This window comes from Macaca fascicularis, chromosome 8, assembly GCF_037993035.2.
Source record: "Macaca fascicularis isolate 582-1 chromosome 8, T2T-MFA8v1.1".
In the NCBI taxonomy this organism is placed as follows: domain Eukaryota; kingdom Metazoa; phylum Chordata; class Mammalia; order Primates; family Cercopithecidae; genus Macaca; species Macaca fascicularis.
Window position 1 is genome coordinate 147,869,817 of NC_088382.1, and position 18,907 is coordinate 147,888,723.

Below are 18,907 nucleotides of genomic sequence, written 5' to 3' on the forward strand. Positions count from 1 at the left end.
GGTATATTTTAATATAATTGCTAGGAAGTGGGATCACCAAAAGTGAGAGTGGTTTTTCATTTTTTATTTTATTTTATTTTATTTTATTTATTTATTTATTTATTTATTTATTTGAGACTGAATCTCGCTCTATCGCCCAGGCTGGAGTGCGGTGGCAGGATTTCGGCTCACTGCAACCTCTGCAACCTGGGTTGAAGTGATTCTTGTGCTTCAGCCTCCTGAGTAGCTGGGATTAAAGGCACCATTTTTGAAATGGCTCCAAGGGATCCAGTGTGGGGTGTATAGAATGTCTGTAAGTGGGACTGTTATCCTGAGAACACAACCCTTTCTCATTTCGCATTTCAGAGGTCCTGATACACCTGTTCCTCCCACTGTGTGTTCCTTGGGAATAATTTTTTTTTTTAATTCCAAAAGTTAATACTCATGGTTAAAAATGAGCCTGTGGCCTAGCCAAGGTATATATTCAGCAGAGCCTGGAGACTGCCCTCCTGCCGTTCATGGCAACCACTATTCCATTTGCCTAATGGAATCTGCCTCCCTAGCTCAGAAATAAAATCTATTTCTTTTCACGATTACAGTGCTTTCCACTGGCACCCAATGAAAATGCATCTGCGAGCAGGTCAAAAATCAAAGCCCTCTGCTGCAAAGGTCCTCAAAGACGTGGCTTTCACATTTAATGCATTAAGACTACAGAATTTCTTCTTATAACTGTTAAGTCACCAAGGAGAAAAGACTAAATCATGCAATTATCCATCATTAGTATCAACCTATTAGCTACAATTTTAGAATTCCCAGGTTCTGGGAGAGCAAAGAATTTATCTTGTGCAGCCTCATGTGAATTTCCTCTTCAATATTTTCTCCCCGTGCCATTTTATTTCACTTTTTTTTTTATTTTTTTATAGAGACGGAGTCTCGCTCTGTTGCCAGGCTAGAGTGCAGTGGCACCATCTCAGCTCACTGTAACCTCCACCTCCCGGGTTCAAGCGATTCTCCTGCCTCAGCCTCCCGAGTAACTGGGACTACAGGCACGCACCAACACGCCCAGCTAATTTTTTGCATTTTTAGTAAAGGCGGGGTTTCACCATGTTGTCCAGGATGGTCTTGATCTCTTGACTTCGTGATCTGCCCACCTCAGTCTCCCAAAGTGCTGGGATTAAGGCATAAGCCACTGCGCCCAGCCTCATTTTACTTTTAAAGCTTGACTTAGGAGATCTGGGAGTCAGGGTCAAGAAACTGACCTTAGCAAATGCCCATGGGATTCTGTGAGTCAGGACCTTGGGCCACATATTGAGGAACTCTGGGCTATGGGATGTGGACCCACATGCTGTGGTTTGAGGGGGTACAGAACAGTTCTCCCCACACTGATCCTAAATATTTTCCATGGGGATAACCCAAATGTCAGGCATCATACTTCAGTCTTAGTCTATCAGAGACCTTCTGACCAAAACAGAAAGCGGTTGTCTTGCCTCTTTTGGTTTTCTCCAAATAATCAGGATATTTTTTTCTTTCAGTAACAGTTTAATGACTATGAGAACTCCAAACGGCATAGTTTTCCACTGATATTCTTTCTTCCAAAACAGCCTATTTTGCCTAGCCTTCGAGAGCTCAATTTTCTTTTTTTTCTAATTGCATGAAATTCAGCTTTCCACTTCCTTTTGTTCTTTGTTCTGAGCTCCGTCTTCAGATGTGGCTTTTTATCCACTCATTCAACAAACATGCATGAGATGCCTACTCTGCCCCAGGCCCTCTGCTAGGCACCAGCCGGCCAGCATTGAAGAAAGCAACATGGTTCCAGCAACTTGGAGTGTGCATTTTAGCATCGCCTTCCTCATGAAAGATTAACTTATATCCCTAAGTATCAAAAGATAAGAAAAGCTTTCTCATGTTAAAAAGACCTGGATGACTCCAAACAGATGCACACAATTTTATAATGCCCTTTTCATTGTGCATGGCCTCATACCATGATGGACCCCCGCTTGAAACCTTCAGTACAAGAAAAGTTCCGTGCTGTGGAAGACAACATCGCAGCTGGGCATCTCAGGGTTCAGAGAGAGCTCTGGACCAGTGCCTGGCACACAGGAGGCCCTCAAGAAACTCTGAACAAGTAAAACTCCGTCAGGACTAACATTCTAGTCCGTGCAACTTCCCCCACTTTCTGTTATAAAACTAAAATAACCAATGTTGATGAGGGTTCATCATGTCGGACTCCCTTTTCAGTGCGACATTTTTAATTCTCACAAAAACCACATGAAGGAATTGTTATTATTATTATTATCATCATTATTATTCTTCCCATTTTACAGAGAAGAAAAATGAATTCCAGGGAGGTGAGTGAGGAGTCCGAGGTCATCCAGTGTGAGTGCGGGCCCAGGCTTCTGATTCTAGAATCTGTGTAAGTGGTACTCTAGAGACAGAGGTTGTCCTTTCTTCTACCCACAAGGTAAGCCACTCTGAAGCCTTGAGCTACGTCTCTGGATGCATGCTTTCCGGCCCTCCACTTGTCCCTCCTCCCTAGGTTTGTTTGCTTAAAACTCATTGTACTGGGTGAAATTTCCCAGGCAGCAGCTGTTAATGCCGCTGCCTGAGCAAGGAAAAGGTAGCTAAGCTAACCAAGGGACCCTGGAGCCTTACCCACTAGAGAACGAATGCAGGGCAGGGCTGCTGACTCCAAGTGAGCCTAAGTCATAAAGACCTGCTAGGGGGACCCTCCTCATTTCTGAGCAGATGAAGATTTGCCTTGATAACCTGCACCAGAAATCAGGACACCAGAAGTCAGGTGTGCCTCACAAAAGAGGGCAGCCTTGTCAAGGAGGCCCCCCTGAGCCCTGAGCCCCCAGGGCCAACCCTCCCAAGCCCACATCACTCACATTGTGATTGCCAGACAATCTCTCTGTTCCACACCCTGGTCTTGGGGCCCCATGAGAATAGCGCCAGCCACCAAGCTCACTGTCAAGAGCGCCTCATACACAACAAACTTTCAAAAGTAGAATTTTATGCTGGGTAAGTATCTTAACAGAAATCACAACACACACCAGTTAGAATGGCAATTATTAAAAAGTTAGGAAACAACAGATGCTGGAGAGGATGTGGAGAAATAGGAACGCTTTTACACTATTGATACGAATGTAAATTAGTTCAACCATTGTGGAAGACAGTGTGGCAATTCCTCAAGGATCTCGAACCAGAAATACCATTTGACCCAGCAATCCCATTACTGGGTATATACCCAAAGGATTATAAATCATTCTACTATAAAGACACATGCACATGTATGTTTATCGCAGCACTATTTAGAATAGCAAAGACTTGGAACCAACTCAAATGCCCATCAATGATAGACTGGATAAAGAAAATGAGGCACATATACACCATGGAATATTATGCAGCCATAAAAAAGAATGAGTTCATGTCCTTTGCAGGGTCATGGATGAAGCTGGAAGTCATTATTCTCAGGAAACTGACACAGGAACAGAAAACCAAACACCGCATGTTCTCACTCATAAGTGGGAGTTGAACAATGAGAACACATGGACAGAGGGAGGGGAACATCACACACCGGGGCCTCTCTGGGGGCGGTGGGCAAGGCGAGGGAGAGCATTAGGATAAATACCTAATGCATGCAGGGCTTAAAACCTGATGATGAGTTGGTAGGTGCGGCAAACCACCATGGCACATGTATGCCTATATAACAAACCTGCACGTTCTGCACATGTATCCCAGAACTTAAAGTAAAATAAAAAAAAATAAAGAAGTAGCCGCCATGCTAATCCCAATTTAAAAAAAAATCGCAACAAATGTGGGGTGGACTAAGAGATTATTCCCACCAGATGTGGCAGGGGGTGGTGCAAGGTTGTGGTGTCCTGGTGCGTGTGCCTGCGCATGAGAATCTATGCATATGTGTGCTCCCAACGGGACAGGAAATCTACCAAGTACCCACATATGTTACCTACACTGATCCTTCAAACATTTCTACAGGGTCATTCCTATCGTTGCTATTCCCATTTACAGAGAGCTAAAGAGCGGCACAGAAGCTACTGGTTCAGGGTCACAAGAACCTGGGTGGACTCAGGTTTGGCCAACTTCAAACCCTACTTCCTAACTGCTATACAATTTCTAGCAGCTTCTGGACACAGATGCTAAAGCAGCAGACAACGATGTGTTGTCAAATAACTTATGACGAGTATGCCCTCAGTGAGACCCAGACAGAGAGTGGGGAACCAGGGTAGGGAAAGAGAGGAAGACAGGCCTGGGCACATTTCAGAGGTCCTGAGAAGGGCGCTTCAGCCTGATTGTCAGACAACTTGGGAGTGAGCCTTACTTTCCATCCTGAGACAAGGGAGCTGGGTTTCCATGACCCTGTGTTAGTAGCCATTTGTTCATAGCAAGGGTTGGGGTGAGGATGGGGGATGATGGAATTCAAACTCCCAGGAAAGTTTAATTATTGGACGAAATGCTTCCTGTTGTCTGGGAGTGGTCCTCCACAGGGAAGCCACAGGTTCTGGGGACTGGAAACACACTAAAATAGGGTAGAAGAAGCACAGAAATGCAGGTGGAGTGTGGAAGTGGCTACGTGCTGCATGCCTATAGCTTGTGCAAAGGACGTTCAGTTGCGTAACTATTAATAGTCGCATAACTATTAAGTCTCCTGGGGGCAGGAGACTGCCCTTAGACCACCTGGTTGTTGAAGGCTGCATGCATTCTTTCTGTAAGTCCACTGGGAGGAGAGGCGGGAAAGAAAAAAACAGGGGTAGGCATTCGAAGTTGAAGGAACTACAAAAGCAGGAGCTGAGATGAGTCAAGGCACATGACTGCACAGAGATTGATGGAAGCTCCTGAAGGAGGGCCCTAGATGGCTAGCAGGTATCATGACACAACCTCAAGGACAAAGGATAGAGCAACAATGCTGGCTTGGCCCAAAGGAAGTGGGGTGGTCACCCACTCCCTTGGCTCGGAGTGGAAGGAAAGGGCCCCTGGGCTTGGCGTTTCTGAGTTGACTGGTGTGACCTGCCTGGAAGCCGAAAAGATGGAAGAGCCCCCTTTAAGTGCTTTGTTTAATCAGGAAGCCCACCCTGCCGCCCACCCTGCTGGCCCCGGGTAGGCTCCTCTGTGGCCCCAGGCTGGTACTTAGAGCCTGGGAGCTGCAGTGTTTTACCTGCTTAGAATTCTCCATGAAAAACAGACATATTTGATATTTAGGTGCTTTAATGGACCCTGAAAAGAAATTAGATTGATTCATTTGAAGAATAAATGTCTGTCCCCCGCCCTCTACATGGTAAAACTCTTAAATGCTTCTACTTAATGGAAATGGAAATTACCTCTCAAAACATTACGAAAACTAATCATGGCAATTTTTATACATTTCCACAATTTACTGTGCTATCTTTTCTCTTGCTTTGATGAGCAGTGACTAGCAGATGCCTGTTTTGTGCCTAATCATTTAGCAGCCTCACTCGACTTGAACAGACCCCTCTCCCAAGTATGATTCAGCTGATCAGCCCCCTAAGGGGAAAAAATAACATCTCTAGGTAGAAAGAGACTGCAGAATCTAAGAAACAGCAACGTTTTGGTGGAAGAAAAGAGCCAAGGCTAAGTATATTTAACATCTGTTCACACAGACATGGACATACCAATTACTTTGTAACCCTGAACTCAAAAGAAAACAACAAATCTGAGACCCGCAAAACATAAGCAAGCCTTTGAAGTAAGCATAATCACATTTTAAAATGTCTTACGTCTGTTTTATCCTCCTGGAATACCTGAACTCTCACATTCAATTCATTATCATTCATCTTTGTATTTCTCAGGGCATAGTACACATTCTGGCTTGTAGGAGGCATCTGAAAAATTTGTTGAACTCAGATAAATATCAATTTTGATCCAAATGTCATAGGCTTGACTGACAAGTATAATAAGTGAGTATGTTAGAAATAAGATAGACCAAATCAGTTATACATACATACATATATATATATGCATATATTTATATGTATAGACATTTATATTTATAGGCGGACCACTTGAAATTAATTATATACACACATGCATATATATGTATACATATGCATGTATGTTCGCGTGTGTATATGTCTTATGATTACTACAAAGAATAGTGAAAGTAGCATTCAATTTGAGTACTGAGACACACAATGAAGTTTCTGAAAATCCCCATCACACTTTTACTGAGAAAAATCTATGTTCTGTTCTATTTGCATAACTAGCTGTTGGCAAGCCACATCCTATTGGCAGGCCTCCTCTTAGAAACTATTAGATGAGGCCAGGCGCAGTGGCTCATGCCTGTAATACTAGCACTTTGGGAGGCTGAGGTGGGGGACCACTTGAGGTCAGGCGTGCAAGACCAGCCTGGCCAACATGGTAAAACCCAATCTCTACTAAAAATACAAAAATTAGCCAGGCATGGTGGCGCACACCTGTAATCCCAGCCACTTGGGAGGCTGAGGCAGGAGAATTGTTTGAACCCGAAAGGCACAGGTTGCGGTGAGCTGAGATTGCACCACTATACTCCAGGCTGGGAGACCGAGCAAGACTCCATCTCAAAAAAAAAGAAACTATCAGATGAGACTGTACAACCTGGCTCCGCTCTCCCTTGAATGTTTAGACCTCATCTCACTAAGGGTCCACAGGAATGCAACAATAATACAAAAATCCCGTTACAGTCTATCACCATTTTTTTTTTTTTTTTTTTGAGACAGAGTCTCACTCTGTCACCCAGGCTGGAGAGCAGTGGCACGATCTCTGCTCACTGAAACCTCCGCCTCCCACGCTCAAGCAATTCTCCTGTCTCAGTCCCCTGAGTAGCCGGGACTACAGGTGCATGTCACCACGCCTTGCTAATTTTTTGTATTTTCAGTAGAGACGGGGTTTTTCCATGTTGGCCAGGCTGGTCCTAAACTCCTGACTTCAGGTGATCTGCCTGCCTCGGCCTCCCAAAGTGCTGGGATTACAAGTGTGGGCCACCACACCCGGCCACAAGCTGTATCATTCTTTAAGGCCATTGTGAACACAGAGATTAGCAAATGCTGCTGGTTACAGTCTTGGTTCTGAGCTGGTTGTCCCAGCCATTCCTGTATCCCACTCTCTAAAGTCTATCAATGTCCATGTTCCCATCTTGCCTTCACACTGAATGTTCAGCAACATCCCTCCTGTTTAACCTTGGCACCTGATGTGGTTTTGCTATGTCCCCACCCAAATCCCATCTTGAATTCCTACATGTTGTGGGAGGGACCCAGTGGGAGGTAATTGAATCATGGTATTCGTTCTCGTGATAGTGAATAAGTCTCATGAGATCTGACAGTTTTAAAAAGAGGAGTTCTCCTATACAAACCCTGTCTCTCTTTGCCTGCTGCCATCCATGTAAGATGTGACTTGTTCCTCCTTGCCTTCCCTGGTGATTGTGAGGCTTCGCCACCCATGCAGAACTGTAAGTCCAATTAAACCTTTTTCTTATGTAAATTGCCCAGTCTTAGGTATGTCTTTATCAGTAGCATGAAAAGGGACTAATACACCCATGCTGTGAGGGCCCTCTGTCTCACTTACATCCAATCACCCTGTCACCTTTGCCTTAGGAACACTTCTGCTGACTCCGTCTGCAAGCTTCCCTTGAATGCATGGTAAGACTTTTTATTAACTGATAATATTAATAATAATAGCTGCTTTTTATTTTTCCCATTTTGTATCAGGCACTGTGCTAGGGGCTTTGCCATCATGCTCTCAAACCCTCTCTGAAACCCTAGGCAAAAGGTATGACTATCCCCATTGTGGTTAAAAAAAAAAAAAAAAAAAAAAAAAAAAAAAAAAAAAAAAAAAATTGAAGGCTTAGTGGTTGAAAGGCTTCCCTTGGCACACATAGTTCTGAAGTGAGTGATTGGGATGTTAACATGACTATCTGAGTTCAAGTCTTTTCTGCTGCAGGCCCTCCCTCCCTAATAAGTAGATTCTTTTATCAAACAGTTTTCATGGAATCTTCCTAATTTTCACTGAATTTTCTTAATTTTCACTGAAGGTCAAGGGGAACAACAGGAAGATATTGCAATGATTTTTTTCTTTTTTGTTCTTGAACAGTCAAGGGGTGTCTTGGTCAGTGAATCATTAGTCACCTGTAATTTGCACTTTTCTATTTCTGGTAATGATGAAGACCTGCGTCCTTCATATTCATACCCAACACTAAGGCCAAACCCCCAATGTTCTCACATCTACACAGAAGGGGACCCAGGTCCACAAGCACATCTGACAGTATTACAGTTGCTGTCACCATTCGTGTGCCTGTCCCTTCTCAAATGCTAGGATCTTTCTCACATGTCCAAGAAAACGATTATTCCTAACTGGTGTGAGCTCCAAGCCTGTCATGTTCTATGGAATAAGATATGCAGCTAACTCAGAAAAGAGCAAACCTTCAGTTTTCCAGAGAAATCTTCCCCAAATCACCTCTTAAAAAAGAATTGAAAGGAAAAGGCAATGGCATGCAGGCTGTGCACATGGGGAATTACTATTATATTTTAACACACAGGATCTAATCATAAACATCTAGCTTGTACAAGTCAATGCAATATTTATTTCATATCAAGAAGATCTGGACCTAAATCATCTACATAATGGAAACATGCTTCCATATAATGAGGCTATTAGAGAACTGACATATTTAAAAAGGGAATAAAAATGCAGAATCCTGTCCCTCGATTTATGAGAGAGCACCACGTGTTTGAACAGCACTGGGCTGGACAAGGTGCTTTCATTTCACCTGGCTGTGTCTCTGAAACAAAACCAATCTCTTCCGTGTGGCACAAATGGGCTCCAAACCTGACCACAGCTTGTTTCTCTACTCATGTTGGTGCTGTTCTTATCAGCAGTCACATCTCTCCTCATCCTGTGAACACCTTTGCTCTGTACAGGTCATTGTATTACCTCGCCTGGATCAACCTTCCCTACTTTTGTCTGTGGAACCAACGTCTGCTTGTTCTTCAAGCCCAATCTGAGAGGTCCTTTCTCAGTCAAGCCACTGGCTCCTCGCACAGGCAGTCCTGCATGGCCCCACAGTCCGTCCGATGGTCACCGCACTCTCCACCCCTACTGTATCATCTGATCACTTCTGTCTCCCTGAGGTGACTTTGAGCATCTCTAGAGCTGGAAGGCAGCCTCTCGTTCCCCTGGATGAACAGCACAGGTCAGAAGGCTGCTAAATAAAAAGTGACTCTTGTACCTAATAGCAACACTTATTCTAAGTAACAGTTATTATGAGCTCACCATGTGCCAGGCAACAGTCTAATCACTTTACATACATGATTTATATGTAAACCATGTAATGTATGTAATCATTTTACATGCATGAATTTGCATAATTCATTCAATCTTTACCATAAACCTATAAGTACCAACTGCCATCCCTGTTTTATAGATGAGGAACCTGAAAAACAAATTGGTTAAAGAACTTTTCTAAAGTCAAGCAGCTTAGAAGTGGGAGAAGTAGAAATTATACCTGGAAAGCCCAAGCTTGTGGCCCTCATAACTGCTAAATTCTGCCTCCTTGGATATGGCAAGCTGTTTCTATTTCCATTTAGAGATACATGGAACTAAAAAGCCAAATGAAATCATTTATTCCAACAAGATCGTTTAAGTACTGAGTATCAAAGACATCATTAAAGTCCAAATGTTTTCACTCCTCCTGGTTCTCTTCCAATATGTTATATTTTGTTGCCTAAAGATACATTTTTCTCTTTTCTCCTCAGAAATGCATATAGGTAATGGAAAATATGTTTGGATAGTTGGCCAGATATAGGACTGCCAGAGTTTCCTCCCATCACTGTACATGCAGATGGTGCTTCCAATGAAAGGCGAAAGTCTATTTCCATTCCCCTGGGGCTGGCCTTGTCACCTGCCCTGACCAATGAACTGTGGAGGAAGCGACCCTGGGCCAGTCTCCATATAGCCCTTAAGTGGCCTGGAATCTTCCTCATTTTCTCTCTGGGGAACTCAGCTTTCATGTAAGAAGTCTGACCACCCAACTGGAGACAGAAGCCCAGCTGTGCCTCTTCTGGTGCAGCCAGTCCAACCAAGGGGTCAGACACAGATGAGTGACGGCATCTTGGCTGCTCCATCCTCAGCCGAGATCTCAGCTGAAGGTAGTGCATAAATGTCCCCAGCCTAGGCTGGCTAACTCAAAACATTACAAAAGAATAAGCCATTGTTAAAAGTCAGACGTTTTGGAGTGCTTCATAATGCAGCGGTCTCTAACCAAAAATAGTGTAATTGGAAAATTCACCTTGAAGAAGAAATACAAATTCTGCACATCCCTCACCTGGGGCACAATCTCATTGTAAATTACTGCTGACCACTGTGTTTGTATTCTGTTCTAAACAGCGTGCTACTGTAAAGCTCAAGGCATACCAACTTCATCATAATTATTCTTCTGCTAAACGATACTAGAAAAGAAAATCGTTTTTTCATTTTTATTTTCTTCGTCTCTGTGCAGCACTATCTCAAGCCCTTCGCAACCCCCGTGGGCTCTGCCAACCACTGAGCATCCTGCAGCCCTCTGGTCCTCACAGCTGGGGCCTGCCAGCTCCAAAAGATGGCTCATCCGGTGACAGGACCCAAGCTCCTGACATGCACAGTCACAAGGAAGAAGCAGAGTCCTTGACGGGGAGCCTGGGGATGGCTTTCATCAGGTCGGCTGCAGTGTTATTTCTGCTTCACTTTTAGGTCTCTCTCCAAGGCTTTTACCTTGACCCTGAGATCGGGTTCCTCAAATCCCTGATGATATGACCACAGGTAGGACTAACTGGCTACTTACCTTGTGCTAGTTCTTGTTCTGACATAAGTATATTTAAAACCTCTATGAAATATAAAGTGTCCTTTTTAATTATAATTTCTAAGACAATATCTATGAAGAATGCATTTTTATCCTCATATTTCAGGAAACTAAAGTTAAAACTGCTAGTAACATATCTGGGGTCACGGATATGTTATTATCCAATGTACACATACGGACACTGGTTCACGCAGGGTCAGGGTCCAAATCCCCTGCTCTCTCTGTGGACATCATGGACCTTCTTCTGTTGGAAGGTGGGGTGGGGAAGGGGTGAAGCACAGGATGATAGGAAAGGAGGGAACTGCTGGATTCTTAAATCACTCTGGATCTACACTGGACCTACGGGGATGGGTAGCCTACTTTTCAGATGCCTGATTCCTTCCCAGGAGAGAGGAGTGGAGAGAAATAGGAGGAACACCTTGGAAATATGGCAACTTGACTATTATTTAATGTTTTACTCTACTCAGAGGCAAGGGGGAAGCCTGTGGCCATCAGTGTCTTTCCTTCTATAGATCACAGGCTTGAGTTATCCTATTGCTCTGAAACCACAGGTCTCTTCTCATGTTTTATCATGCGGCCTCAGGAACCAGGTCCCCCTCCAGATGTCTTCTAAGGTAAATTTAAGCAGACCACCACATCTACATTCCTGACTTGTGGATATTCAATTGCATGTGATTCCACTCACCATAACATGTTGCAAATTCCAAATGAATTTTATCAAGTGTAGCTACGACCAGTACTCTTAGCTTTACTGGATTGGATTTCTACAACATTCTTGGCTACTTGTACTTTATAATTAATGTTAAACAGATTTTGCACAGCTCTGTCTTAATGTTCCCTACCCTCTACCCTACCCTTTAAGTATTTCTCCTTTTTCTTTTTCTTTTCCATTTTTTTTTTTTTTTTTTTTTTGGAGCCCCACTTTGTCACCCAGGCTGGAGCGCAGCGGCACAATCCCGGCTCACTGCAACCTCCGCCTCCCAGGTTTAAGTGATTCTCCTGCCTCAGTCTCCTGGGTAGCTGGGATTACAGGCACCCACCACCACGCCTGGCTAATTCTTTTGTATTTTTAGTATAGGCAGGGTTTCACCTTGTTGACCAGGCTGGTCTCAAACCCCTGACCTCAGGTGATCTGCCCACCTTGGCCTCCCAAAGTGCTGGGATTACAGGTATGAGTCACCATGCCTGGCCTCTCCTTCTTCTTAAGGTCTAGCTAGTCTATACAGTTCTCCCAAATTTACTAATGCAAACTCCTAATAGTTCTACTAGTTAATATTATGTCTGTCTTTATTTCTGGCACAGTAAGTTTCTTTTTCTGACTCAATACTCTGTGATAAACTACCTGCTCAGAGCCCTGGTTACCAACTTTGTACTCCAGCCTTCTCAAGATCAGGATCCGAGTTGTCCTTGGCAATCCTTCTCCTCAAGCTGGGACCACTGCTCTTTGTCCCCTCACTGTGTATGGAAAGTGCCAGCAACACCGCCTACTCACTCTGTCCTCTGTACCTAGTTGATTCCCAGGTTCCCTTTAACAGGCTTCTCTTTACCCACTTGCTGGATGTCATTTCCCACCGACGTCCTCCCTGACTTGACTTTAACCAACGTCCCACAGCCAGTTTATCTCTAAATACTGGCTGTTCGTGGGAAAGTATATTTCTCTTAAGCCAGGTTCCCCTTGCCACGATGTACACATATGGACACCTCCAACAGTTGGTTTCCATTTCCAAAATTTGCTCATCCAACATTCACCACAGATTGGCTGAGTGCGTCTACACGCCTTGCGCTCGGCTGTGCCCTGGCGAGCAGTGACAAAGGGAGGTTCGCCATTAGGGGCAAGCGCCCCATGGCCATTCTTCTGCTCACCTGTCTGCCCAGCGATGGAGGCACTCAGTCTGTGGGGGATCCTTGAGGACACCTTCAAGGTCACTCGGATCTGGTAATACCTAAGAAAAGAGAAGAGGAGAGGATGCTGAAGATCAGGCTTCTTAACGTTGACTTCTAAAAATACCTAGAACGAATCCTGAAAGCCACAGGAAATCAGGGAAGTTTCTTGGCAGCATGCACAATCATCTGGCATCAAAGAAAAATGCATTTTATCAGCAGAGCTGGAGAGGGAAGCAACGGGGCAGCGTTGGAGACAGGAAGTTAAGTTCACTTGAGATCACACGAGACTGAACAAGGTTGGAGGTGATTGGAATCGAGAAAAGAAAGAGATGGGTCATGTGACACAGTTTCATTAAGGGGTGTGGGTTTTATGTAGTCAAGAAAGGTTATTGTTATAGGAAAGTAGGCTATTTATGCACGGTGGATAATCCATCTATAAACTGAGTTTCTATCATGTTGCAACACAAAAACCACTTCTTTTAGTAACACAGCCGCTGAGTTATTCTTCTTGGGGGTGTTGCCAAATGCACTTTTCCCTGTGTATTTCATCTTCTTAATTTTAACATAGCACTCCCATTTTCAAATTCCACCATTTCAGGACAATGTGCAGCTTCTCCTGCTATCCGTTAACTCTCTAATGTGCCCTCTTTCACCCCAAGTACAGAAGCATCTTTTGAAGTTCTGTGCTTTGCAATTAATGACTTTTTGCTTGTAAGCACTTGAGGACATTTCTGGCATCATCACTGTTCTCTTCTTTTACTGATTTGAAACCCATTGTGAACCTAAATGTGAATAAACCAAAGCGAAATATAAGGAAAATGGACCATGAACACATCAGTCTCCCGTAGCTCATTGAGCTCATGGCTAGGCAAGTACCCTGCTATTGACGTCCTTGCACTGCACATACACTCATAGAATGTTTCCTTGGCAGTCTCCTGCTTGTTTTTAACGTATAAATGATGAGCAAAAATGAAGAGAAAAGGGCACTAGCACTGAATTCATAGCTGCAGCATGAGTGACACATTTCCAGCTGCATGACTTTAAGTACATCACATAACTTCTCTGAACTTGTTTCTGTATCTGTAAAATGAATATATATATATATTGAGATGGCGTCTTGCTGTGTAGCCCAGGCAGGTATACAGTGGTACGATCTCAGCTTACTACAACATCCACCTCCTGGGTTCAAGCAATTCTTCTGCCTCAGCCTCCCATGTAGCTGGGACTACAGGCGCGCACCACCATGCCTGGCTAATTTTTGTATTTTTAGTAGAGATGGGTTTCACCATGTTGGTCAGGCTGGTCTTGAACTTCTAACCTTATGATCCGCCTGCCTCAGCCTCCCAAAGTGCTGGGATTACAGGCGTGAGCCACCATGCCCAGCCAAAATGAATATTTTTTAAAAGTACCTGCCATGACTTCTGTTTCCAGAAAGGTGAAGTAGAGAGACATACTTTACCCTATTTTTCGCACTAAGCACAACAAAAACTCTAACAGTATATAGAAAACAAGCAAATGCAGATTCTTCAAGGTGGAGAAGAAAGCAGACAGGTTGGGGACCTCAGGACCCAAGGAGAGACATGCTGGTGAGGCTTCTGCATTTTCTGTTGCCTCATATATCCAGACTGGATACTGGAGAAGCCAAGAAGCCAGAAAAGCTAATAGCCACGAACAAGAAAATTATCCAAAGAAAGCCCTCTCCCTCCAGCCAAAGGATCAGGAAGAGAACAGCCTAGCAAGACAGAAAACTTTTAGGCAACAGCTGTCTACTCCAGCCAAAAAACAGAAAATACTGTGGGCCCACCTCCACCCACACCAGCAAAGGCAAAGTGGGAAGTCTAGACACCCACCATCCCCAGACTGCATGAAAACACTGCATCCCCACCCAACCTGCCAAGAGAAGGACTTCAGCAGGGAGCCAGGCTTCCATCCCTAACAGATGGTGAAGAGAACCCCACCTGTCAGTTTAAGTGGAGACCATTTGGGGAGCCTGGACCTCCACCCAGCACCTCGCAGTAATGAGGGCATACATATGCCCATGTGGTTTTTCACAAAGGTGCAAAAGCAATTCAATGGAGCAGAGATCACCTTTTAAAATAAGTTGTCCTGAAGCAATTGGCTATCCATAGACAAGATAACAGCCACAACCAAACACACAAACCTCAACTTTAATTTCATATCTTACAAAGACACTATTAATAACGTAGATTGTGGACGTAAATGAAAAATATGAAACTATAAAACTATTAGGAAACAGAGAAAAGTTTTAAAATTATTCCTTTTTTCTTTCTTTGAGGCAGAGTCTCACTTTGTTGCCCAGGCTGGAGTGCAATGGTGCAATCTCGACTCACTGTAACCTCCACCTCCCCGGTTCAAGTGATTCTCCTGCCTCAGCCTCCCAAGTAGCTGGGATCACAGGTACCCACCACCATGCCCAGCTAATTTTTTTATTTTTAGTAGAGACGGGGTTTCACCATGTTGGCCAGGCTGGTCTCGAACTCCTGACCTCAGGCAATCCACCTGCCTTGGCCTTCCAAAGTGCTGGAATTACAGGTGTGAGCCACCACATCTGGCCTAAAACATATTCTAAATATAGAATTAAGCAAAGAGTTTTTAGACTTGGTACAGAAAACATGAATCATAAAAGAAAAACATATATTTTGTTTGTTTGTTTGCTTGTTTATTTTGAGAGATGAGGTCTTGCTATGTTACCCAGGCTGGCATCAAACTCCTGGTCTCAAGTGATCCTCCCACCTCGGCCCCCCAAAGTGCTGGGATTACAGGTGTGAGCCACTGAACCCCACAGATAAATTTTAATTCATTAAAACTAAACAGTTTTGTGCTATGAAAGACCCTGTTAAGATACAAGCTACAATGTGGGAAAAAATAGTTGCAAATCACATGCGGTGGCCCTCAGTGTCTGTGTATTCTGTATTTGGGAATTTGTTTACTTGATAAAATATGTTTTAGCCCCAAATGCAACACTCACAGCACCTTTGTGGTCATTCACAGACACGAACACAGTGGTAAAAAGTTTGAATCTTCTGACACTCAGGTGCCCAACTGAGGTTAAGCAATACTATAAACAAGGATCCCTTTTGCAATTTATTTAGTCCCACATATTTTTCTACTCTGTGCTTTTTTGTTGGTGATTCCACTGTTTGAGATAGACCCCAGGCATAGTACTAAAGGGCTGTCTAGCATTCCTAAGGGCAGGAATGCTGTGATGTGCCCCATGGAGAAAGGATGTGTGTTATTAGATGAGCTTCACTCAGCTATGAGTTCTAGTGCTGCTGACTGAGATCAATGGTAATGAATCAACAGTACATATTAACTGTGAGGTATCTTTAAACAGAAGCACATAAAACAAGATTATGTATTGGTAAGTCTGGCAGAAATGTGACCAGGGGCTCACAGGAACCTAACCTTGTATTTCCCCCAGGAACACTGGTTCAGCATTTGCTAATTCAGTATTCATGGTGACTTTACAGAACATACTACTGTAACTATTGAGAATTGACTATCTGACAAAGGACTATTGCCTAGGATATATAAAGGACTCTTGGAACTGAGTAGTAAAAGCAAACACACCAATTAAAAAGTGGTCAAACACAAGAAAAATTTCACCAAAGGGAACACACAGAGGGCAAATAAGCTCATGAGAAGATGTTCAAATGTTCATACACCCAAAGCAAAACAGAGTATCAGTGCAGTCTCTATTAAAATGCCAGGTCAGGTGTGGTGGCTCATGCCTCTAATCCCAGCCCTTTCGGAGGCCAAGGCTGGAGGATTGCTTGAGCCCGGCCTAGGCAATATATGGAGACCCCATCCCTACAGAAAATAAATAAATAAATTAGCTGGGTGTGGTGGCATATACCTGTAGTCTGTAGTCTCAGTTACTGGAAGGGTTGAGGTAGGGAAAATCACTTGAGCACAGGAGGTTGAAGAGGAGGTGGGCTGAAATCACAACACTGTACTCCAGCCTGGGTGTCAGGTGGAGACCTTACCTCAAAAAAAAAAAAAAAAAAAAAAAAAAAAAAAAAAAAATCCCAAGGGCATTTTTTATACAAATAGAGAAAATAGTTCTAAAATATGTATGGAACCACAAAAGATGTTAAACAGCTATAATACAATCTTGAGAAACAAGAAAAATGAACAAGGTAAAATGGCCACTTACAAAAGAATGAAAATATTTGCAAACAGTATGTCTGATAAGGGATTAGTGTTCAAAATGTGTAAGAAAATCATGCAACTCAATAGCAGTAATAATAATAATAATAATAATAATAATCCAATTTAAAGGACAAAGGACCTGAATACACATTTTTCCAAAGAAAACATTCAAATTACCAACACATTTGTGAAAAAGTACTCAATGTTACTAATCATCAGGGAAACACAAATCAAAACCACAACATATCACCTCATACATTTCAGGATAGTTATCATGAAAAAGACAAGAAATAACCAGTGTTGGTGAGAATGTGGAGAAAAGAAAACCCTTGTATTCTTTTCTGGTGGGAATGTAAATTGGTACAGCCATTATGAAAAATAACATGGAGGTTCCTCAAAAAACTAAAAATAAAACTGCCATATGACCCAGAAACCCCTCTGCTTGTGTACACCAACAAGACATCAAAGTCAGCACCTCGTGGAGAGATCTGCACCTCCACCTTCATTGCGGCATTAGTCACAATAGCCCGGATACAGAAACAACCTAAGCGCCCAGCAATGAATCAGTGGATAAACTGTGGAATACATATCAATGTACATACACACATACACACACACACAAACAATAGAATGTTATTCAGCCTCAAAAAAAAGAAGCTACTGCCATTTTCAATAACATGGATGAAACTGAAGAACATTATGCTTAAATGAAATAAGCCAGATACAGAAAAAATATATATACAAGATCTCACTTACACGTAGAACTTTTTAAAAAAAAGGAAGTCAAACACATAGAAAGAGAGAATAGGATGATAGTTACCAAGAATGGAGAGGGGAAAGAAGAAATGGGGAAACGTAGGTCAAAGAGTATAAACTTGCAGTTCTATAGTATAAATAAGTTTAGAGATCTAATGTACAGCCAGAGGATTATAGTTAATAATATTATATTATATACTGAAAATTTGCTAAGAGAACAGATTTTAGATGTACTTACTACGGAAAAGTTTAAAATAAAAAAAGAAAGCCACTTTGGAAGACAGTAGATGTGCTACTTTGCTCACATATAATGATCATTTCACTGCATATTTTTTATCAAAACATCATGTTGTATACTTCAAATATATACGATAAAATAAATGTTTAAAAAAGATATTCAACATCATCAGACAAAATACTAATTAAAACCGCAATTAGATGCTACAACGCACTCATCAAAATGACTAAAATAAAAAGCATTGACAACACCAGTTACTGGCAATTATGCAGGCAAAGTGGATCACTCACACATTGCTGCTGGAAATGTAAAATGGAACAGCCACTCTGGAAAATGTTAGCTAGCTTCTTTAAAAATTAAACATACAACTGTCTAACAACCCAACAACTGCCCTCCTAGGCATTTCTCTTAGAGAAATGAAAACTTATTTATGTAAGAACTTGTTCAAAATGTTGAGAGAAGCTTTATCCACAATACTAAAAACTGAAATAACCCAGATGTCCTTTAGTAAATGAATAAACTGTGGAAACTACTCCGCAATAAATAAGAATGAACAATTCATCCACAGACAGTCTGGATGGAGCTCCAGACAGTTATGCTCAGCAAAAGAAGCTAATTTGAAAAAAGTGTATATTTCCATTTATATGGCATGTTTAAAGTTGCAAAATTATAAAAATAGAATACAGATTAGTGGCTCCAGGGGTTGGAGAGAGGATGGGAGTGGGAGACGAGTGGGTGTGGAGCAACATAAAATGTGAGATCCATGTGGTGATGAAAATAATTTGTACCCTGACTGTCCATATCAATATCCTGACTGTGAAATTGCACCACAGCATTACAAGATACTACCATTAAGGAAACTAGATAAACATTCTATGAGATGTCTCTGTACTACTTCTTAAAACTGCATGTGATGCTACAACTAATTCAAAATAAAACATTTAACTGAAAAACATAAAAGGCATCTGTCCTGTTCAACAGGAAAATCACAGTGATGGATCTATTGGAAAGGATGAGGCTCCATACCAACTGGA

General features: G+C 42.6%; 1 protein-coding gene across 2 annotated transcripts in view; it reads right to left on the reverse strand.

The window, feature by feature from the left end:
* FAM135B (family with sequence similarity 135 member B) overlaps positions 1-18,907 on the reverse strand; it is a 353,349-nt gene that overhangs the window by 165,592 nt on the left and 168,850 nt on the right. For both annotated transcript variants that reach the window (XM_074000059.1, XM_015455220.4), the window contains exon 3: positions 12,686-12,765. Coding sequence is in view for 1 of the 2 variants with exons in the window: in XM_015455220.4 (XP_015310706.3) it covers positions 12,686-12,765 (80 nt within the window). In the remaining variant the exon portion in view is untranslated. The remainder of the gene's footprint in view (positions 1-12,685; positions 12,766-18,907) is intronic.